General features: G+C 43.0%; 1 protein-coding gene across 7 annotated transcripts in view; it reads left to right on the top strand.

The window, feature by feature from the left end:
- The window catches only part of LOC116947738 (oxysterol-binding protein-related protein 6-like), a 52,325-nt gene that overhangs the window by 802 nt on the left and 27,703 nt on the right, over window positions 1–23,820 (top strand). For 4 of the 7 annotated variants that reach the window (XM_032963817.2, XM_032963828.2, XM_032963797.2 and 1 more), the window contains exons 2-3: window positions 21,292–21,877; window positions 23,692–23,817. In XM_032963817.2, the coding sequence (XP_032819708.2) occupies window positions 21,782–21,877; window positions 23,692–23,817 (222 nt within the window). In that variant the 5' untranslated portion in view covers window positions 21,292–21,781. Of the gene's footprint in view, window positions 1–14,809; window positions 15,322–15,462; window positions 16,305–21,291; window positions 21,878–23,691; window positions 23,818–23,820 lie in introns of those variants that run through there. The other 3 variants (XM_032963806.2, XM_076069664.1, XM_032963847.2) reach the window with 3 other exon arrangements.

The raw sequence follows: 23,820 nt of genomic DNA, 5'->3' as shown, positions 1-23,820 counted from the left end.
CGACGAGCACGGAGCTGAACTCATTCGTCCCCTCCTCCTCCTCTACCCCCCAAACACGTCGTCCCGGTCCATCTCTTCGTCCACGGTGCTCGGTCACCTTGTCGCCATCCCGCATTTAGGGATGCGATGGACAAAAGCAGATTTCACGTTTTATATATATTTTTTGTTGTGTTTTTGTTTGTGTGTGTGTGTTTTTACGGTGGATATGATGTAACGCGCTGCCACGAGATGCTCCTCTCGATATGCGATCATTTTGCAAGATTGTTTTCAGTTTGTGTGCAATTTGTCAAGTGTCCATGTTTCCGAGCCACGGCATATGTAATGATTGAAACGTCATTCTCGAGGAACATTAATGTGTTGTTCCCTATTATTATCATCAGTACATTTTGCTCATTTGGATCGCCGCTCTGTGCAGGGTCTAATGCTGTAATCTGCTGCCTTATCAAGAAAGTGTCCCCTCCAACAATTAGTTTCTGTTCACAATGATCCAAGGCGCAGCTTGTATACTCACACTGCTACCTACGTATAGGGTATACAATCTACGTGTGCGCACAAGTTCTATAGCATGTATACACATGTGCATACATGCATTTAATGCACATATCCTATGTGTGTATACACATTCTATAGACACCACAATGCAAGCACACACACGTGTAGGGCCTTCTCAAGTGTGGCACCTAAGATCTGTAACTCTTTTACACCGATCCCTCAGATTGGCTCCGAGCACCAAACAGTTCAGGATACTCTGCAAGACAATTTTTTTTCCTTTTCATATGTCCTCTTATTTTGATATAATACGTTGTCTTTATTTTATAGGATAGGACTACCTTAGTTTAACGTATACAACTGTGATGCCCTCGTTAGTGGGGGGCGAGTTTTTACCGAAAATAATAATTGAATTAATGAAATTCCTACACACATCCCAATAGACAACAGCGTATGTGTGTGCACAACTTTATATAACACAATTCATTTCCTACACACGTGGACACGCAATGTGCGCCAAGTGTCGTGACTTAGCCACGGGATGAGATTTTGCGTTAAACTCCCGAGTCACATGCATTGTGCGTGAGATCGCGATAAAGCAGGGGTCGGGAACCTTTTTGACTAAGAGAGCCATGAAAGCAAAAAATTTGGAAATTTATTTCAGTGAGAGCCATATAATATATTTTAAAAGTGAATTCAACTAAATGTCAGTATAATAAGCCTCTGAATTTATTCTTTTAAATAATGTTGTTATAACACTCACCATTAATGCGACTTCTGGTGCTGCATGGATTTGCTGATGTCTTTGTAGTCGGGTTGGTACTTGGTGAGGTTAAGCTTCATGCAAGCGTTGAGGCTTTCATCCGTTAAACGTGATCGTAGGTTGGACTTGATGTTTTTAAGATGTGAGAATGACTGCTCACATGCATACGTAGGCCAGTATCATCCAATTAAAATAATGGACAATTGCTCCTGCAGCCATGAACAGGACATGCGCAGTGAAAAATTGATGGATGGATTAAAACAAGTGAGAATATTTTGTTTTATCTGCGAGCCATATGCAATCATCAAAAGAGCCACATCTGGCTCGCGAGCCATAGGTTCCCGACCCCTGAGATAAAGGATCGCTTTGTTGTGACATGGCTCACTTTGCTATATTGTCACCTCTCACGGAATTCCTTGCGTGCGTCGGTGAAATACACCACAGGCCTTAAAGGGCCACTGAGATTTAGCACTGCTTCAATCTGTGGAAACAAATTGCGAAATGTGCAGTGGACACCTCAGTGATATCTGCCCATGGATCGTGATGACAATAATGAACGTTTGAGAGTGGGGACTTGTGCTGTAGTTTTTTTTTGTTTTAAGAGAAAGTTGTTCACTTTATGCAGTCAGCCATTTCGACACGTGAATGTGTTCGCATTTGCGCTCGCTGAAGGCAACATCTGGGTCCTGACATGTTCAATATGCATAGTCATTATCAACCATGCGGCCGTGGCTTCTCATGATGCTTGAGACGATGAAAGGCACATGTGATGTTGTCATTATGTACTGTGAAAAATGGTGCGCTGAGATAATGTCTAGGGATGATGGGTTGGCATGATGCGCTGAGATTATGGTGTTCTTGAATGATGCTATGGCAAAATGATGTGCTTGGTAATTAATTAGCAGGACACTCATGTATTCCACTTTTTTTCCTGCATTGTGATTTAAAAAGACAAAGATCGACTAAAACTCATTATTCGACATGTATTACAATAATATAAATAGGTGTATATTGTACTGTAGTGTGGTGAGGATATATCTGCTGACAGCTACACACTGAAGCAAACCTTGCACAATTGCTTTTACAGCATGGAGTATATTGCTCTGCAGTGCAGCAATTTATGAGACTTGGACGGTTGAATGTGGCCACGTGTACCAAAATATCCCAAGTTACTAAAGTATAGAGCAACTAACCCATAAAAAACTCCCCATATTACTATAGCGTACACAAGGATATACACAATAGGGGTAATGGGGAAATAATGTCACCACTTGTCCTGGTTTTCCAAAATCGGCCTGTTTTTGAGGTAGCTGACCTGGGAAATCTGAAAGTATTTCTGCAACATTAAAAGTCTTGTTTTTTGTATCAGTTACATAATAATACGGCACTCAACACAATGTGTTTGCATGTAGGTCTCCCCTCTTCCGGTAATGAGATATCTTCCAATGATAGATTCCAATTTGTGTACCTCAGAGTTGGCAACCTTATGGACATGGTTATGAGCAGAGCAAGACTAAACGTCTTGCAAAGAGTCAAATTTAAAACATTTCATACAGAGTGAGCATCACATGTAATTTTGTTTTTGAATAGTTGCAAATCTACAGGGCAGTAGCAAGCTGTTGTCCCCATAAGCATGCTGCCCTCTGGCACTGGTCGTGACATAGTTTCCGCACTATTGTATATGTCGTGTCAGTGAGTTCGGAGACGAGATTTCTAGCTGCACCTTCTTTATTGAACACACGCGATTTTGCCTGCACACTCTACAGTCGCTAACCTATACACAACACTAGCCGTCTAACATGGATGGTGCTGACTGAGACAGCTAACAGGCTATCTAGCAGCGCAATATCGAGCGAACACTTCAGCGTCCGCAGCGACGATGGCGACGAGACGACAGCAACGACGAGACGATCCAATCCCAAAACCGAGAGCCTCGAGCTACCGCTCTCGGCCCCTTCTCAAACTCACTAACAGGTTCCAGAGGCTTCCAGATGGGGCCCTCCATGACCCTTGCCCCAGTTCCTCCGCCCTGCCGACACACCCCGTGTATATGCTCACCGGCGTGTGTACTGTTTGTCCACGGCAGCTGCCGCTGCTGGTCACCAGCCGGCGCTATTACACTACACATTGACAGGAATGCTCTGGTTGTGAATATACACAGCTAGGTCCAATGCATCACATGCCAGCGTAGTCTGTATATGATGGTAATTTAATTCTCATTAATTAAGGGTTACATCCCAAATACATTATTCTTTAATACATATAAAAATGGAAGCTGCTTTATTGTGTAGCGACATCGCTGGACGTCACCATGCTGTGGGTGCAGTACCGGCCCTAGAGGGGCACGGTGTGCGATGTAGCGACATCGCTGGATGTCACCATGTTGTGGGTGCAGTATTGGCCAGAGAGGGGCACGGTGTGCGTTGAGTAATATCGCTGGATCGCACCATGCTGTAAGTGCCCTACATGACACGGTGCGTGGGTGCCGACCTAAGGGGAGGGTCGTGTGAGACCATGGTACTCCGGTTGACCCGGGAGGACACGTGACTGGTTAAGTTGACAGAGGGGGCTCTGAGGGTCACGTGATTGTGACCCAGGTCCTTCCCGATGGTTCTGGAAGGGGGCATGGCCAAGGGCGAAGTCGGCCCCGCCGCAGAGAATATAAGCCGAGTCTCGAGAGGGATCGCGGTTGTTCATCCTGGGAAAAGAACCCTTCGTCTACGATCTCTGTTCTACGAGTCTTCCAGCACGTGGACCCGGGCAGATGCTGTTGGTCCCGGGTCCGTAGTAATCGTTACGTGGTAACTATAGTTAGCCGGGTGGTCACTACCCAAGGTTGTTATTCTGTTAAGGGGAAGTTACCCCGTGTGTTGGAACTAAACGAATGCGCTGCCTCCAAAGTCTACGTCTGCGACTCAGTTGAACCCACTACAATTGTATGGAGCCGTTTATTGATGATATCGGTAACATTTGAGTTTTCTTCTATAAAAGCCTTGCTTTGTTTCAAGATTAATTTCAGGAGATCCCTTTTGATTTTTGTTCATTACCTATTTTAAGTGCTATTTGCTTTACAATTTATAGCTATCTCAATAGGCAACATTGGAGTGTCCTAAAAAAATCTATACTAAAGCAAAGCTTTGTAGGCCATTGTGAGGTTAACTTCATAAATATCCAATGACGTTCATCAGAGTCCCACAGTGTGATAGATTTAGTTTTAATTTATACAAGTAGTTTTTAATTGTGAGCCACAGTTGCTTTAGACGCCTATACCACCATACATTATGATCAACACAATCGTTGAATTATAATATCAAGCTATACATTCTGCAGAATATATGCAGGGATTGGCGAAAGGGAGTTATAATTCACAAGTGATAACAGTGAGGGTTTGCACTTTGTTCCATTGTCCCCTTGATTAATATCTAAGCGTTTTCTGGCCACTGGAGAATTGCACGTGGTTTAATGGACAGACTGTAGACGTGGTGTTTGCAGACGTTCTATTCTGAGATTTCATACTTATGTTCTGCTTCTAAATTTCAGCAACCCTCCTTATTAAGTCGTATACTGTATAATCAGAGTTTGTGTGGTTTGTGTACATTGTTAATTTTGCCAAATGTGTTGCACGTCGTCTTGTGTATTCTGACCAGTGGTGCAGCCAACAGTAATGATCCACGCCCTCACTTGTCAACACAATGCTTTTCACGGTGGCCAAATTGCAGTCACTGCAAAATGTGCAGTCTGCCAAAGGTGTAATGCGATTAGCGAACGTGAATAGATTGTCATCCCGTAAATAACGTGCCTTTCTCTAATGCCGGAGCCGATGATCACACTGTCCAAACGCTGCACATGGCTGTGACAGCGATAAGGTAGTGTGTGTGTGTTCACATACTTTTTGTGGTGCAATAAAAAATGATTGCTGTGCTTGTATAGTTTCCACGGCTAAGACTCCAGACATGGGTGACCACAGGAGGCTTTGCAATGCAAGCTCTCTTAACAGAAGTGAAATGATCAATGAAGGCGCGCTGTCCTTTACATGACCTTACAGTTAAAATAACCAGTCACATTTGTCATGGGCAGGAAATAAAAAAAATAACAGGGCAGCACAACAAATAAACATATTTAAGGGATTATATATGTGTTCTTAAATGTTTGTGTTGGCTAACTTCAAACAGCAAAGAGTTTTGGGGGAACAGGATTTGTTTGGAGGTGCATGCTGTGCCAAGTACCATAATTATATTTTGGTTCATCTTCTTAAGTTCTTTCGGTAAAGTCACGTAGAAGCGAAATAATAAAATAATAAAAATATAAAACATAATAAAATAAAATTCTGACAACGTTTCGGCCACAACACAAGTAGCCGGCGTGAGAATGTTATTGTTTTATTTTTATTATTTTATTATTTCCCTTCTACGTGACTTTACCGAAAGAACCAAGAATGGAAGCATCAGAGCTGTGTTAGCCTTTGCATTATTACACTGCTGAATTACATGTAGTCCCATTCACCCTAGGACTATGGGTTGTAATCATTATAGATTTACATCCATCTATGCATACACTGATACCCATTAATGTATTAAGGAAAGAGTGCTGAAAAAGCTTACAGATACTGTATTATCTATATATTACAGTATAGTATATTGGCTTTCTTTCAATTTAAAATGAATCCCATCGTACTCAATAATGCTTAAAATCTAACAGTCATATTACTCATCACAGTACCATGCAAAACTTTTCTACAGTTTCACTATTTACTGTTTTTAGATAATCTGGAACTTTCGGAACCAGAAGTGTCCAGGGTAATCTTATGACCAACCAACAGCTCATTTTGATGTAAAAGGACACCAGAGAAGCTCTTAAATGCCTCGTCAAGTGCAAAAGGTCAACAGTTTTACTCATAACCGGTCTAGGCGGTTGTGAGCAGACTTTAACTGACTCATTTGGTTACGTGTACTTACATAAAATAATCCTGGTCAAGTAAATGATGCACCACAGCTTTTTAAAATAAACAATTGATGCTTCTGACCTCTCTGGTGATGGCAGTGTCAGGCCATGATGGCTTATTTACTGTTGTACATTTGACCCAACGTACTGTAGTTGTTAATGAAAGGAACTCTTTGTCTATTGCGCATAAAGCCCCATACTATATGGGTCATGGGGGTTATTCGATCATACTTCACCAAGCTCGTCAGTACGGGCTGGTGAAAGCAGTGAGCATTCATTACAGCAGTGGATTTTGCCGCACTGCCTTCTGCTGCTCCCAACGTAGCCCCGCAGTCTATAACACACCCATTCATCCACTACCCAGGCACAACCCTGTTCGCTTCTGAGGTCTGACCAAATCACTGGGAATGTGCCAAATTTCTCTGTGATTTAATCATTTAGTCTTTGTCAATCCGCTGCAAGATAAAAATGTTCCCCACGCCATGTAAGTTATGGAAGTTTGGTCATGTTTCACCAATACGAGTTGGTGAATGGGACATCCGAGACTGGTTCAGATAGCTCCTATCACTGATGTTAGCCATGACCAGGAATCAAACTCATGTTGCCAGCTTCATAATGCAGTACACAAACCACTTTGCTGACAGCCTACTCCTTGTTTGTCTAAGTGTCCCAATTTTCATGCATAACAAGCTGGAGACAGATTCTGAAAATGGCTTGCATGACTAGTGTTCTAACTGCATGGAATACCACTTAATTGCCAATGCCAACACAATCAGAAACCACAATGGATTGTAATAAAATATAAAATGTGATTTTCAGTCCATTTTGCTTTGTGACCTGCATGACAACGTTTTATGGCACATCATAACTGTTGAAATGTAAATACATTTATACAAGCTAAGTATAACATTTACAAATCCAACTTGGAAAGCTCACTGGGTAGACTAATAAAAAAAAAGTTTTCTGGGCTAAATTCTATATAATGTATTGAATTCAACTTTTAATACGTATATATCTTACTGGGCCAGGATTTTTTTAGTTTTAAAAATTTCAATTAATACATGACCTTTTTGCGTTCATTGGGTGCAGTAAGTTGCATTGCAGACTTTGATAACCCTTTGATAAAGTCCAATTGTTTGCACTTCACTGCATGTAAACATTTTCCTCTGAGTTATTACATATTGGAACTGTTTAATGAACCTGAATTACTTAAGTACTTGATTGAAGAGGTCTTGCGTAATATTATTACAGTATTTAAGGCATTATATACAGCCAGTGACTGTATTTTGTCAACATTTCAGTTCATGGAAAACGTGGTATGCAGGAATGTACCCTTGCAAGTGCAGTCATGTCCAAGAAATATTGTGAAAAAAAAAACTACTGTACTGTACAGTAAATAATTTAACATTACCGTACTTGTGTCTAATGCAGTATGCATCCATAGCTCTCACTTTCGCATAAACAGCAATATATTTATATTACAGTCGTGTGTTTTTGACCGTTAAATATCACTGGAAAATGTTTAGTTAAAATTACATTTAATAAATTTTCACAAAGTGTTTCTGAAAAATGTTGACTCAGATTTCAGGCAGTGCAGTGTCATGATTGTCAGTACACGTGGCAGTCTGGCAGAAAGGTGAGGGTACATGCCAAATTTGTCACGTAAACAAGAATCATCTTTAAAGGGTAACTTTAATATATTTTTGTTGTATTTAAATACATTGACACGCAACCTTTTTAACAAATAGAGTACAACAATCCATAATATAGGTTTTTATGCGATCTAACCCAAAATAAGTAATATATAAAAAAAAGCTTTTTTTTAAAACACGTTTTAATTAAATGTACCGTACTAATGGAAGAACTCCATGACTCCAGGGCGTGGCCCCGAAGCTTGCCATAACGTAAGGGACCGTGGTCATTTACAGCCAACGTCAGTTGACCGTGGACAATTAGAGCCAAGTCGAAACATAACATAATGTTTTAAAATATATTTTATTCATTTTTTTAAATAATAGAATATAGTATTGTCATCAATATGACATAAGTATACCAAGTTTGCAGTCGATACCACATTGGGAAGTGGGTAAAAATTGAGTTATAAGATTTGAGAATACAACAGTTAAATAAAAGCGTGTAATAATAAAAAAAACTGTATTATGGATAATATTGTTGGCAGAAGCCTACCTGTTAAACAGAGTAAAACAATGTAATAAAATATCATAACACAGCAAATACTAAATTAGATCAATAGTGAGAAAGTATCTTACGACAAGCAGTGTATCCTATTTAGCCTCATAACAGTGATTAGAATATATCACTTGCAGTACTGTAATTCTGTTTTCCTTTAAATCATGATTGTATAGTTGTGGGGGCTAACGCCCCCCTCCTCCTCTCCCCCCTCTTCCTCCGCCCCTTCTCGCCGGGCTGCCGCCGATCGAGTGATCGGCCTCCCCGCACCAGCGTCCTCTCTGTGAAGCATGGCTAGGGGCTGGCTCCCCACCGCCTCGGGTTATCCCACACACTCCCCACGTACACCACCACTAATGCCGAGGTGGCTACTCGCACGCGCGTGTCCGTGCAGGTGCACGCTGCTCACCACGCCTGGAGTTATCCCACACACTTTCCACATACACTACCCCCAAATGTCCGGAGGTGGCCGCGTGCTCGCGCGTGCCTGCGCCGGTTGCTCGCCACGGCTCGCGTAAAAAATAGCCCTATGAATATGCACGCGTCCATCCCCACTTCCCGTTGGGTCGGCTTCAATCCGCCGTGCAAACACGCACGCGGGCACGGGCATGCAAAAACGATGGTCGGGTTGACGATAATATTCACGCGTTCCACCGCTGAGTGCTGTGGTCGCTACGTGAACACCCTGCGTAAAACGCACTATGTAAACACGCACGCGAACGTTTGTAATTGAATACACGCGCGCTTCACACATACGCACGTACTCGCACCACACCTACGCTCTCCACACACACAGAAATCACACGGTGTCGGTGTTCTGTGCTCAAGTTTATTAATGGCGCGCCTGAAGAAAAACCCTGCGCGGCCCGGAGAAAAATTCTCTGCGAGCAGCGCCCAACCTATTCTTATTCAAACCCTAGGTGGACCCTTACGCTACTTCTCACCCCGCGGACGTACTCGCAGTGTCTCATGGACGCGGTGGGAGTCGGAGGGACGAGGGTCCGAGAGGTCTCTGCCTGGGGTCGAGTTGTCGCAGTACTCGCCCGCGTCGCTCGGACGCTGCGAGCGGCTGGGAGTCTGACCGGGTAGCTGAACCGCTGTAGGAGAACTGACCAACGTTTTTCCATTCCCTCCCTTTGTCTCGTCCGAATCCAAAAATCCAGGGTCACGTGGTGTTACCCTGCTGGCCAATCGGGCGCCTACCTTTCGATAGGGCAGGGCAGAGGGCAGGGCAGATGCCCCGCCCCCTACCTGGCGCGGGGCCGCCGGTGTGCCTTCACCCATTGTTTGGGCACCCATCCTCCCCCCCACTCCGGTTGAGGAATTTCCCTCCCACCTCCCCTCGCGCGTTGCTCACTGGGTGTTTTGCTCTCCCAAGGCCCTATTCCCCTGTGCTGGGTGTGTTCTCACTGTGGTTTGCTCGGTGAGCTCGTTGTACCTATACAATCTTAAGCTAATTCACGGGGCCGCAATGCAATTCATCCTGGGGGGGGGTCGGCCAATCTCCTGGCACTGGGAAACCATGGGACGTCCCCACGAGGGGCCCCTTGAGTAAAAACCCAGGGTACCAGGTGATCCCCCCACAAGACCTTACGTGGGTGCATGTATGTGTTTAGTGGGGGTGTACGTGCGTTCGTGTGTGGGGTGCGAGGGGATAGCATTGCTGGCATAGTTGCTCCGTTGCTGTGGCACCACATACTGAACACTTTTGCGTGGATTTGGCCAAACATCCCAATATAGGATCACAGAGCCTGACACTCCATGAGAAAATTTTATATTATACAATTTTGCATCTTGTTAAATTCTACAGTGTTCTAAGGTGATGTTGGTACAAATAACCCATTGTACAGATAATCATATATTGGTGTGTATTACCTTGATAGTGCCACGCTTGTGCTGTTTATTTCAACTGATGTTAAGCATTTGTTCATGGGTATTTTAGCACTCAACATATTTATGTTGTTGCCCATTTACTTACCTCAGCTATTTATGTATTATCTACTTACAGTACAGTATTAATAGTAATTTGAAACTTTAAATGAGAGTGGCTTGTACAGCCCACATCGCTCTATTTGCACTGATAATACGGTAAGAGGAACCAGTCCGTTTATGTTCAATGTCTAAAGCACCCCAGTCTTGTCCTGCGGTGTTAAACAGCAGCACCAAGTCTGGCTCCACAGCCCCTGAGAGGGATGTGCACTGGCAGACAGACATCACCTTAAATCACTTCCAAGTGTGCTATTCCACACACGATATTGCATGCGTGACCAATATAAAAGGATCCTAAATATACGTTATTCATTCAACATGCTCATGTCATCTATGATTCTCTTTCAACTGCATCCAGCTGAGGTCTGGCTCGTTCCCTAACCACAATGAATGCACTTTCCAGAATGCTCCTTTGAATCCTATTTGGAACATTCTTGTCATATGGCCTAACCCTAAAAACATGTGTTGGTCTGTAATTCAACCCTTGAAGTATCTTACTGTAATTTTAGGTTTTTACCCTGCAATTGTGTCCCTAATCCCCAGAAGCATTTACAATTTTAATATTTACTTTTTAAATTTCAGCTGCTAATTGACTGCGCAGCATAAAAAAATCAACAGTTCTGAAAAGTCTGCAATAGTTTTAAACGTATCCTCTATATGCTTTTACCTACTCCAGTTCTACTCTGGAAGGGGAAATATACATTTCTGTGTTTTAACCTTTGCACTCAGACCTGAAAACTGTAGTTGTGTAACAGTGTATTTGTATACGGTATATCACCATCGAAAGGGCGCTATATGAATCCTAAATATCATAGAATAGAACTGGAAACGTGGTTTCAGTGAAACGAAAAGTAATGCTTGGTTTTTCCCTAATGTTTATTATGCAGTATATTTAAAGTTTAGCCCAGGACCAGTTCGGATATTATTCACCACTGATGTTAGCCATGGGTGGGAATCAAATTCAGGTTCCTGGGTCCGGAGCGCAGTGTCCAACCACCATGCCAGCAACTACCTCTGATCACGCAAATAGCCAGTGAAAAACCGACTCGCTACCTGGGGGCTTAAGTGCCGAATCACTTTCGCAATTCTCGAGCAGACTGTTCGCAAGCACCTATTATAGCCGGGGTGGCGCACAATGGGTTCATAAACACGGACAAAAACACACGTAAAGACATTCCAATGCAAAGTAATGCACTCGAAGAATTACATGCACAAACGTAAATAAATGTTTGATTATTTTTCTGATATAAATTTCCACATGAAAGGTCGCTTGTGAAAAATAAACTAATAGCTCAGTGGACTTTACATGGTAAGATAAAAAAAATACTTTAGTTTTATTCGTATGTTTTTTTTTTAAAGTTATTTGTTTACCTTTCATGTACATATTGTGTTTTTTATTATTTGTTGTTACAACATTCTGACCCCGTGCCCCTACTGGACATCTGTAACAAACAAAAAAATGCTCTATCGTTCATCGGATTCCTCCGGTATAAATAATAAAGATTCTGATTAACGTACGTCAAAGCTACACTGCCCGGTTTGGACGCACGGGAGCGATGACGTAGTCGGCGCCCATTTTGCAAAGGGACTCCAGCGCGGCCACGTTGCACGAGGTATCGCCTTGCGTGGCAGCTGATTGGCTGTTGTTTTGCGGCGGGAGCTATGACGTGGAACCCCCCCCCTTCCCACGCGATCTTGCCAAACAATCTCGCAGCGCGCCTACGCGAAGGGCATCCTGGCGGATTGTGATCCGCTTCTCCTGCCACCCGGGATTCCCGTGCCCCTTATAATCACCGATGCTATTCCCGTGCCCCTTATAATCACCGATGCTAGCACTGTCCAGGCTCAACGCTGCTTAGATTGAGCTTTTGACGAGATTAGGAATAGTCAGGGCGATTTGATGATGGGCAAATGCTAGAGATATTCAACACTGAACCTACTGAATTATACTGAACACCTGGGAGTTGTGATACTGTATTCTTGAGGATGTGGTTAGATCGCGCCTTCCCGGTGGTGAGGTTTTGAGCTTTCGATAAGTGTTGGGGTTTTATTTTGTTGTATCCGGAATTGTAAACGTTTTAGAATGTATAGTGTATAAATTGTGTTGGTTGTTGTACAGTACGGTAGTTGTAGTATGCTCGATGATACAAATAAGAGATAAAAATCGATGTCACACTGACCTGACATCTGTTTTAGATAGACTCGTTATGATAGCATATGGTTTGATTTGTGTGTAAAATGTGAAAATGAAAAAGTTGGAGAGAAGTAAAGGCTATATACATTGCTGTTATGTGCTGTATAAACATGCTATAGAGATAACGGTATATACTATTTCACTTAATTTGAACTGACATGCGTGACAATCGGCCACGACCGTATTTGCTAATGCAAGACCTGTAAATATTACTGAACATCTTAAGTACGTACTGCTTGTATATTTATCAGAATGAAATATATTTTTTTCTGTCTACGTGACTTTACCGAAAGAACCAGAGAGTATGGATTCCTGCAGTAACAAAAGCTTCAAATCAAGACCGAAATATTTAACTTGAAATGTATTCCTGGATGTACTCATGGTAACTTGGTGTGTAGAGGGTGCTGGTATTGGTAGTAGACATAGCAATGAAAAAGCCACCATGTATCCTGTATCAGCACTGGGTTAGCCAGGTGAAGTATCAGCTACACAACCACCTTAGGTTCTCGCTAACATAACTTCCCCCCAAAAATGCTGTCCAGCTACACGCTAACATGTTTAGATTATTTAGCTGCTACACATTTCCCAATGATAAGCCACTTCGTTTAGCGATCATTTGTGACCAGGTTGCTTCTCAAAAAGAAGCGAATGAGTTCAGTGGGCTTTACCTGGTAAAATTAAAATACTGTAGTTTAAATAAACGAGTTTTTGTGATTTGTCGGCATCATGTTTGGCAAGGTGAATTATATTTGAATCAAATTACCTGGAGTTTGCTGCAGTGGTGGAGCAATATCATCATGCTTGTACAATAGCATACATTTAGCATATACTGTATATTCATATAAAAGTGAGTGGTCTCTTTCCGATTAATGACTCAAACATCCGTGGGAATTGAAAATAGTTTACATTTACAGTACGCTTAAGTGCAGTGTTATAGGTACAGTCAGTGTGTGTTGTTGAACTTATTCCGCACCGTACGTAGCCAACCGTGATAATCGGAGGGTACACTTAAAATTAACCATGGTAAATACATGCGATTCCTTGTTAAAAACATTTTCGAAGTCTAACCAAAAAAATGCATTCATTTGTGAGCATGCAGTTGCTTAGCAACAGGCATACAAAGTGCTGTATTCTCAGAAGGCCTTGGTGTTGAGACAAGTTGTGTGGGACCGTCAAATGCGCCTCACTTCAAATGTTTCTATTATACTTCAGCAGAGTGCACACTATTTGAATTGCGATACGTTTTAGCCGCGAAGGATTTCTTGGTGTGAAAGATTGTTCACAATGTTGATATTACAAAATGTCCCGCTCCTGTAAATATTTTTTTCTGAAGCATTTATGTCTGATGTGAGGGTGGCAGTTTGCCTGTTAAAAACCCCCAAGGTTTGCTCTGCTGGAAAGTGCACTTGCACATAAGTACACAGTGTTACACTGACATTTTGGGTTGCTCGGTCAATGGCCAGGGTCGACGGCGGCACCACGTGGTGTATTCCGCAAATATGCCCGACTGTGAGGGCGGGCACAAGCCGGCGTGAGTAGGTTAAACGTTGAGTTTTATAAGGGCACCACGGGGTGACCAGCCCCTCCCCACCCAACCCCACCCCTCCCACCCTCCCTACCCAGCCCCTCCCCACCCAGCCCCACCCCTCCCACCCCCCACCCAGCCCCACCCCTCCCACCCCCCACCCAGCCCCACCCTCCCCCACCCCCCATCTAGCCCCACCCTCCCCTCCCCACCCTCCCCACCCAGCACCTCCCCTCCCCACCCAGCCCCTCCCCACCCAGCCCCTCCCCACCCAGCCCCTCCCCACCCAGCCCCTCCCCACCCAGCCCCTCCCCACCCAGCCCCTCTCCACCCAGCCCCACCCCTCCCATTTTTGGATGCACGACGGACGGACGGACACAATAATCCCCTTGTGGGCTGCTGCTGGTGTAACCAGGAGGTTCCTACCCGTAAAATAAGTACCCTTATGTACACAGTGAAGCAGTGATGTTAGTAGCAGTTGCAAGCTCTACCGGTACTAACTGAACCCATGCATCCTAATTATATCTGTACCGGTCCTGGTCTTGACCAGCCTGGTGAAGTATGGTAAAACAATCCCCATAGCCGACACGATTCAGGTGTAAGTGTAATTGTACGTGCTTTAGATATTTTCTCAAGCATGTGCTGTACTTGTGATTGTTTTAACTCATCTGAACCATACAACAAATTGTGACTCTGCGTCAATGTCAGCTGAACAACCCTGCATCACTAAATGTTATCGATTTGGCCTTTGGAACCGTGCTACGTAATTTTTTGACCTCTGCTACCTAAGACTTCATTTCATGGATCTGGATTTATATTACTGTACAATAATGAGATGGTGTAGTGGGGTTTTTTTTTCCTCACAAAACCATGGGCAAAAAAAAAACACAATGCTGCACTCTGCCTCACGAAACAACACGGAACAAAATAAAAAGGGGCATTTACGTTGTACAGTACATTACGCGGGCAATCCTCCTTTATACGTCCCGCCTTTCGCATGTATGCAACAAGTTTAACCAGTACCTGGGGCGGGCAACATACGCTCAAATTATAATTCACAAACCATTGATTTGTAACCTTGATAAGGCCAAAACAGAATCGCTTCGAGAGAGAAACCCTCCCCACAAGCGGCTGACACGGCCACGTGTTGATGCTGCGGGTGGGTTGGGGTGGCGCTGTGATTCATGTCGGCAGCCTTCAGAAGCCCGGCTTTGATGGCTGGCTAACAAGGTACAGTGCCATTTCCCTCCTGCTAGTCTTCTTCTTCTTCCTCCTCCTGCTGCTGCCGCCGCCGCCGCTCCCCCCTCGTTACGCCGTCTTGCCTAAGGCAGGGCGAGGCAGGTGGGGAGGAGAAACCCGGCCAGAGCCCCCAATCATCGGCGAGCTGCGGCGTGTCAAGGGGCTCGCGCTCCTTGCGGCGGTGGGGGACACCGACAGTGTCCGCCCACTGCTTGCCGTGAGCCACGGACCCGCGTATTCTGTCTCTCTCTCTCTCTGTGTCTCTCTCTGTCTCTCTCTGTGTCTCCGTGTCTCTATCTCTGTGTCTCTCTGTGTCTCTGTCTCTCTGTGTCTCTGTGTCTCTCTCTGTGTCTCTCTCTGTCTCTCTCTGTGTCTCTCTGTGTCTCTCTCTGTCTCTCTCTGTGTGTCTCTCTCTCTCTCTGTGTCTCTCTCTCTCTGTCTCTCTCTTCTGTGTCTCTCTGTGTCTCTGTGTGTCTCTGTCTCTTCTGTGTCTCTCTGTGTCTCTCTCTCTGTGTGTCTCTCTCTGTCTCTCTCTCTCTTCTGTGTCTCTCTGTGTCTCTGTGTCTCTCTCTCTGTCTCTGCCTCTCTCTTCTGTGTGTGTCTCTCTCTGTGTCTCTCTCTCTAGTCTCTCTCTCTTCTGTGTCTCTCTCTGTGTCTCTGTCTCTCTGTGTCTCTCTCTTCTGTGTGTCTCTCTCTCTGTCTGCCGCTTGCCCCCCCGCCGTCCAAGCACGTACGGTGCTTGTTGTGTGGGGGTCTCGCTGACCGGGCCCCCCCCCATCATCATCATCATCGCACACGGCAACGTTGTAGGGTGGGTGGGTGGTGGTGTTGTTGTGAGCGTCTTTGACGAGAGGGGTCGGGTCGAGTTCTAGCGTTGCTACTTTTTTTTTGTAAGTGCTGACAACATCGGGCGCATATGTTTGAGCTCCGAAGGAGTTGAGGGAGGCGGGTTGCTCTTTACAAACTCTAAAAAGGCAAGTACGGAATGTTTTTCTTTTGTTTACTGTGAATGTATTACCGTGGTGTTCGAATGTAATGAGTTAAATTGCATTTAATCTGATTTGAAATTTAAGTTTCGCAGAAAGGGAGGTAACGGTTCACTTTGTAAGCAGTTTCCTTTGCTGTATTCCACATCTAATTTATTATACGGTACAGCATACAGTGTACAGTATACATAGATTGCGGCAGCAGGCACATTCTCAGTGATTTAGTCTCAAAAGACAAAATATACCTTCCAACATTAAATATGCAAATAATGCATGCTGTGTAACTCGGAGACATTACAGTCCTGTGCATTTGTGGCTCGTGTGTTCCATATACATTTGGGATAGTATTTTCGAACTTAGATGAAACAAATTTTAATTTGTGATGTCATTTTTTGTCCTTTGGTGTTTTATACTTTTCCTTTTAAGGCAGCGTTATTGACGAATGTGTTAAGTGTTTGTGTGCTTACGCACTGCTACCAATGCAGTATCACCAAATAATTTGCTTAATATTTCTATAATGTGACTTTCGGTTGTATATGCAGTTTTTACACAAAGATTAGTTAACATGACAATGCATTGTTCATAATGAGACAAATCCAGCGATTATGACACAACAATTTAGTGCTGGCTTTCTAGCTCCTTGTCGAATGAATTGTTGTGTTTTGATGTAATTTCAGTAGAAGATTTTGGTGCACATTCCTTGATAGACTTTGGTGCACATTTTTCGATCGCCATGAAAGGAGGCTAGGTTTTTCCTGGTTACATAGTAGCCCACCGACGTGCTCAACTCCATAAATCCTTCCAAGCAAATTGTACAAGATTAGATGGCCTTCAAGGTGTCCTGAGTGATGATGGCTTTGTCGCACTTTGCCTGTTATGATGAGGAGTAAGGATACCCTTGTTCTGGTCACAGTGTTTTAATGTATTCCCTGTAAACCACCAATCATTCAGGTACCTTACTAAACATGCATTGTAACATGGATTTAAAATAGATTAATCTATTAACTGAACACATTTGTTTTGGTGCTGTGGTAATAAGTCCAATATTGTGATGTTTTGTGCTTTTAGTTCAAAATGTAATGGTCAGTGCGCCTTTTAGAGAACTCAATTGCACGATGATTTTCCGATTGCCTTGGGAGTTTAAGAACTTAAGTGCTGCATGCGTGTGTAGGAGAATAAAGTGACTGAAAATTATAGAGAGCCTCAATACATCAACATACATTCATTTTCTCTGGAATTGTATATTCTAAAAGTGATAGATGATAAAAACATTCACAGTTGTATTTTAGCAGCATGTTATCAGTAGACATAGTTGGAATCAATGAGAGAGTGGCAGACTGATTTTTGGTGTAATGTGTAACCCTTGCAATGTAATCCTCTATAATACAAATAACGTAATGCATCTACAGCCCTTTGTCAATCCACTGCTGGATGAAGGCCTCCCCATACGTAACGATGCTATTCAGAGCAGGTTGGTGAAGGCGCTGACCCAATTCACAAATCGCTCGCCCACTGATGTTAGCTGTCGCCAAGAATACAACTCTGGTTACCAGGGTTCAGAGTGTGCTAACCATTGCACCACCACTCTCCCGAATGAAAACAATGGGGTAACTCAAATATCACAATGGGCAGAACGTTTTATGGCACCGACATTCCGACCAAAGATTAAACATTATGGCATAGGGTCTATGAATTCTAATTGTGTGAGCTGAGCTGCAATATTGTCCTGTCAGGAGCACCTCCCATTCGTCATTGACTCTTTTATAATAAATTAATGTCGCTGTCAACGCCTCAAATTTAATGTAATTTCAGCCTTGGGTATATAAAACTGTATAATTTAGTGCATGAGGTGCAACTTGGTTTGATACTTGGTAGGTGTTAAATATTTTAGTCGTCTCAATAATAAAATGCTGCATATTTGAGCAGCTGTTCTGATTGTGGCGTATTATAAAATATTAACTTTGTAGACTGTAAGAAAACTGCATCAGGTTTTGGCACCTGTCTTCTAAGAGTGTCTTTGAATTGCTTAATTCTTGACTTCAAGCTTTCGTGACAGTAGGAATTCATATTCTTTGGGTCTTTCGGTAAAGTCACGTAGATAGGTTCAAAGAAAATAACAAAAAAAACTACGACGTTTCGATCGCAACACAAGCGTTGGTCATCAGGAAGAAAAAAAGAATCGGACAGCTGCTGAGGCAGACTGTTTTAAAGGTTTAAAATGGGTGTAGCCCAAGGGTCATAAACGAAGTGGTCGGCGCTAGTGATGTTATTGTGAGAGATTAGCATGTCAATGTAAGATCGGAGAGCGGCCTCCATGAGTGTGGCGGAGGTGGCTATGTTAACCCAATTCACAAAGAATACATAACATTAATGTTTAGATTTCTTTGTTCAATAATGGAAGTTCAGTTGCTTGATGAGCGCAGATGTCACAACTTGCCATACATATGTTTTGGGCAAGCAAATCAGTTGATGCAGCATGACGTTATTTTGTGCTCAAGTTCATCTTTTATATAGACTGTTTATGATAATTAAATCACTGGTGTAATGGTTATCACACTGGACTTGCAATCCAAAGGTCACCGGTTTTATCTGGTGTGACAGTGGAAATGATGGTCAAGTTTTGTTTAAATCCGCCTGCCTGTATCCACCCAAGAGTATAAATGGGTACACCATATTTTGCTGATCGGCATGTCACATTTAGTGGGGTACATTGTGGGTACCACTCCTTCCAAGATGTCTGGTCAGTGTGGAAGAGTAGGCCAACTGCCCTCTGGAGGGGCTCTAAAGTTTCCTCTGGAGGCCCTTCCACCAGTAATGGCATGTGCAAGTATTTGCAGGGCTGCACATATACGTTTTCCTGTAATAAATGTAGAGATATTTAATGAGTCACGGGGAGGAGGATTTATCAGTCTTGTTTGGCTTGATGTGAGGCATGGTGACTGGAAGATCTACATTATAGGAGTATGTGAGGTAAGCAAGACCAGTGTCTAATTGAGCCATTAAATATGTTTTGTAGACTAAGGCACCTCTTTAATGGTCAATTTAAAACAATTTAACTGCACAGACTGAAAAAAATATGCAAGTGTGTTGCAAGGTTTGTTAATTTAGTTGGGGTGGGGGTGAGCGGCGGTACAATGATTAGTGTGCTGTGTTATGAACTTGACAACCCAAGTTAAATTTATAGCCATTGCTAGCTTCAGTGGTGAGTGATATTCGAACCATTCCTGTCTGTCGCCTGCCTTCTGGGTCGTGACATGGCACAGCAGTTGAGCATTTGCCACGCGTTGCAGAGGTTTACGATTTGAATCCAGCGGCCGCTTTGATAATTACTGTGGCTGTAATAACCACAACAATATGCGTCGTATGATTTGCAGTGGATATTAAAGGTAACCACGTCATTCGCAAGAGTAAGCTATTGTGTGCTGGCATCAGGGTCTAAATTTGCCACATTCTAAAATTACCTGGAAATTACTCAGTTGGGATTATACATAGCAATCATCGCCCCCTACTGGCATATGAATGCTCAAGGCCACTCTTGCATATAAGACTCATCCTAGTATCTTGAGTTCTCATTTGGTTGAAGAAATACTATTTGAAACTCCCTCTCACCCCTTTACTAACCTGCACTTATGAACAGAGTTGCAGTATGGTAGTAAAAACACCCATGACCAACAAGGCGTGGGGAAACCTTCCATTTGTGGATTGAGAATGGCTGGAATTTACGTTACGTGATCATGACCAAGGGAACGCAGAGTGATTTGTATGGGAAAAAATGCAGTGGGTAAATTCGCACAAGCATTTTCATTTGGGTCCATGAGGCTCCCACCAAATGCAGACCACACCCAAAGTGCATGGGGCCAGTTTACACCCGAGCATGCTTCTTGGCCTAGCAAATTTTGACACACCATGTCACAGCAAACTTCAGATTTAACCTTATAAACATGAATAACCACTGCAGAAAAATTTCAACACAATCATGGAATTTGATTTATGTTACGCTACCAAACCCCGTCTTAATCGTGGGTGCTATTTTTAAAGTCAGGCTAATTTCCTATTACCATACTCTATTTGCAGTAATAGTCACATTTTAATTATCTAACCTTCATATTCGGAGTAAAATGAATACATTCTGTATTTCAAGTGGCTTGTAAAAGGCACAATGAATAATAGGTCAGGGCTTGAAATTGTCTCTTTGTTTGCAAAGCTGAGAGCTGAATGGGGACACAATACCTTAAAAGCAAATTCTGCAGAGTATGAAGACAACGCAGATTAATGTGCAGTAAGTCTATATAGTAGTACAATTCCTAATACGAACTGGCACTTAAGGTAGAAGGGGTTTATTCGAGTTTGAATGTTATTTAATAAGCAGAGGACGGTGTGCTCAGGGCAGCTCAGATAATTTTGCACAGATGCCTGTGTTTGGTGATGTTGTTTGCTGCTACAGATAATGTGTTGAGTAATTCCATTACTGCATGTGTGCTTTGTACAGTTCCAATAACTACTTTCAACCCTGCCCCCACATCGTGATTGATAGGACAGCACGTTTCTCATGTCAGAATGCTGCTGCATTTTGCATTCACCTCATTCCTGGTAGAGTCTCTGCAGGAGTTATTGCCAAAGCACGATACGTGATTGAAACATTCATTAGGCTTGTGTTGATGTGAAGGAACTCGTCGGAGCTTTAAAAGATAGAGTTGACTGCAGTGTGTGGCTCCACGCAGAGTAACTATCCTGTCGTTTTTCACAAGCAGGTTCTCTCGCGTTGCTTTTAGAAAGCGGCGTGCAGTCTCTCGGTATAAACCAACATGAAAAGGCACAATTACAATGCTTGTGTTGTTTAATAGGAATAGCAGGATATGATTATTAGTTACCGTGTGATGGTGAGTGCCACATTACTCAGGGCTTAAGGAATTAAAAATACATTTCATTCTGATGACTTCTTTAGAGGCATTCACATGATTGCATTTTCTTTCAGGAACCGTGGTGCCGTGCACGCTGTTCAACCACACAGAGGTTATTTCTGAAGGAAATTTACACATCTGTGACCTTAGTAAGCAATCTGAGAGAACATCTGGCAGAACCCACTCACGGAAGAGCCAACAGAAAGGGTGATTTACATGGTCAAAACCACTCATCAATAAATATATGCTGGAAGAGCAGGGCAATGTTATTTTATTCCTCCCTTGGGTTTGACATTTGCATTAAGAGACCATCCCCCATGACAAAGTGATCCCGCATGAAGCAAGACTAGGGCGCATTTAATTCTTATGAGAGAGGGAATCCGGCCTAATACAGTGCGAGCGGTGACATCATCATTCAACATGTTCCCCATCGGCCTGTGAAGCCAACAAACAAAAGCTCAAGGTTGTGCTCAAAGGGCCAGTTTCACGGAAGGGCCGGACCTTCTTTGGGACTAAAGTCGTCATCGTGATTTCGAGATAGAAAAGAAGACTCCCTCCTTGGACATGAGTAAAAGTGCAAGCAGTGAAAGCCGAGGGTCAGCTGGGTCGCAGCCCCCAGCGCAAGGCAAGAGCAGCTCCTCGCAGAGAGACAGTCAGCAGGTGGGAAGCACCACATACACACGCCATGTCTCATCTGTTCCAACAGGCGTTGTTTGCTGTGATGGAATTTTACTCGCCCTCATCGTTACCATCATGATCATCAGGGATTAATTTCACATGGAATATTTTATAGGGCCCCCAACTCCCATAACCCTGTTCCCTCCACCCGTTCCCACTGATGACGGTAGGGGTGGAGGGCAATTGTTCCGTTGCTGAATTTGAGTTTGTAGTGCTTTCTCCTCACATGCACATATTTTTTACTTGGTGCTTGATTGTTTCCACATATAAAACGTTAATGAAGGAATTCGCCAATGTATCCCAATGCATGGCCCTCCCGAAAAAGCATCATTATGCTCTGTCAATAATGATGAACATAATCACGAGTTTCTTTTATAGAGCATATTTTCTGACACAAACCTCAATGTACTTGATGGCCAAAACAATTATTGTCCAGCAGCATAACTGCTCTATTAAGTATGCATCAATCCATTGCTTCTCCCTTTGCTCTGACATTGCACCTTTACAAAAATTTTTTTTCACATCTTGATTCAGATCAAAGAAACGTTAACAGCGCCTTTTTATTGAAAAGGACAGGATTCCAGCTCAAATGCCTATACTCAACTGCATATAGGTCTTCACCTCTTTTTTTGGTGTTATTATAAACACGGGTGTTCTATGCGTGACTATGAATTGTAGATGCATAATGCTCGCAACCTCGCGTGGCACCGAAGAATGACAAAAGACAAAGGGAATTATTCATGTCCAGCAAGCCAAGCAGTGCACACCCCCCCCACTCTCTCATTTTATCTTAAGCACAATCCTGCAGCCAGACAGGTGATTGACAGCTAAAAGGTTTTGAAATAAGTAGGCACTTTTTCTTGGTAAGTCGGCTATCAGTCTGAGACTGAAGACCACATCATCATTCTTCACCATTAGCAAAGTGAGATTTTTTTTTGCTGTGCCTCATTACACATTGTCTATTAAAACTAGAAAATAAACTTGCGTGCAGGTGCTTGGTGAATCGTTTCCTCGCAGGACCGTGACGGATGCTAACGGCTTGGGCAGGTCATATTCCATCAATGAATTGGTCATAGCTGATAATGATGATCATTATTCAAACGAGGATTCTGAAAATATAAATAAATTTACAATTTTCATTTGATAAAGTAAAAGATGAACTGCAATGGTTATCATTACCTCCGATTAGCATGGTTGGCTACATACGGTGCGAAAGAAGCTGAACATACATGCGTACCTAAACTTTGCACTGTTAATGTTGAACTCTAAAAAAAGATTGCAGGCTCGGTTATTAAATAATAAGCATTACAATTCAGGGCACTCAAGTGTATTGATTAGCCTTTTCACAATTCAAAGCAGTGTTACTTGCCAAAAGTGAATAAATATTAGCCGTAGAAAAATAGCTCAATGATTGTAATGTTTGAGATGCCAGTAATTGTTCAAGGATTCCCATGCATTATAGATTTCCATTCCTGGAAAATATCCATGCATTTCGGTACATATACCTATTATTGGCATAAATATTATTGTGATGTAGAGATGTGTGTAATTATTCTATCATTCTAGGAACTGGTATTCAGTTCCTGGCCATGTACAACATAAGACAAGTGTATATATGAACTCGATTTGAGCCCCCTCTAGGTAGATTCAGCCTATACTAAGTACCTGGCCAAATTATCCTCTTGTGTGCCACACTGACCTTGATAAGTGCTCATTAACATCAGTTGCCACGACAGTCTTAGAAATATTTTTGGTTGTGTTTTATATGTATGTTTTGTATGTCTTTGATTTTCCAGGACGATGGAGAAGTGTGGGAAGTTGTGGATGGAATGAGTGAGTGCCAGGGCAGTTTGACACCACCAGTTCGGAAGGAAGGTTGCCTGCACAAGAAACGCAAATGGCCCCTGAAGGGCTGGCACCAGGTA

This window comes from Petromyzon marinus, chromosome 2 (assembly GCF_048934315.1).
Source record: "Petromyzon marinus isolate PM22_M1 ecotype Great Lakes invasive population chromosome 2, UKy_Petmar_22M1.pri1.0, whole genome shotgun sequence".
Classification (NCBI taxonomy): Eukaryota; Metazoa; Chordata; class Hyperoartia; order Petromyzontiformes; family Petromyzontidae; genus Petromyzon; species Petromyzon marinus.
The sequence above is the reverse complement of the archived record's forward strand: the minus strand, read 5'-3'. Positions and strand labels throughout refer to the sequence as shown.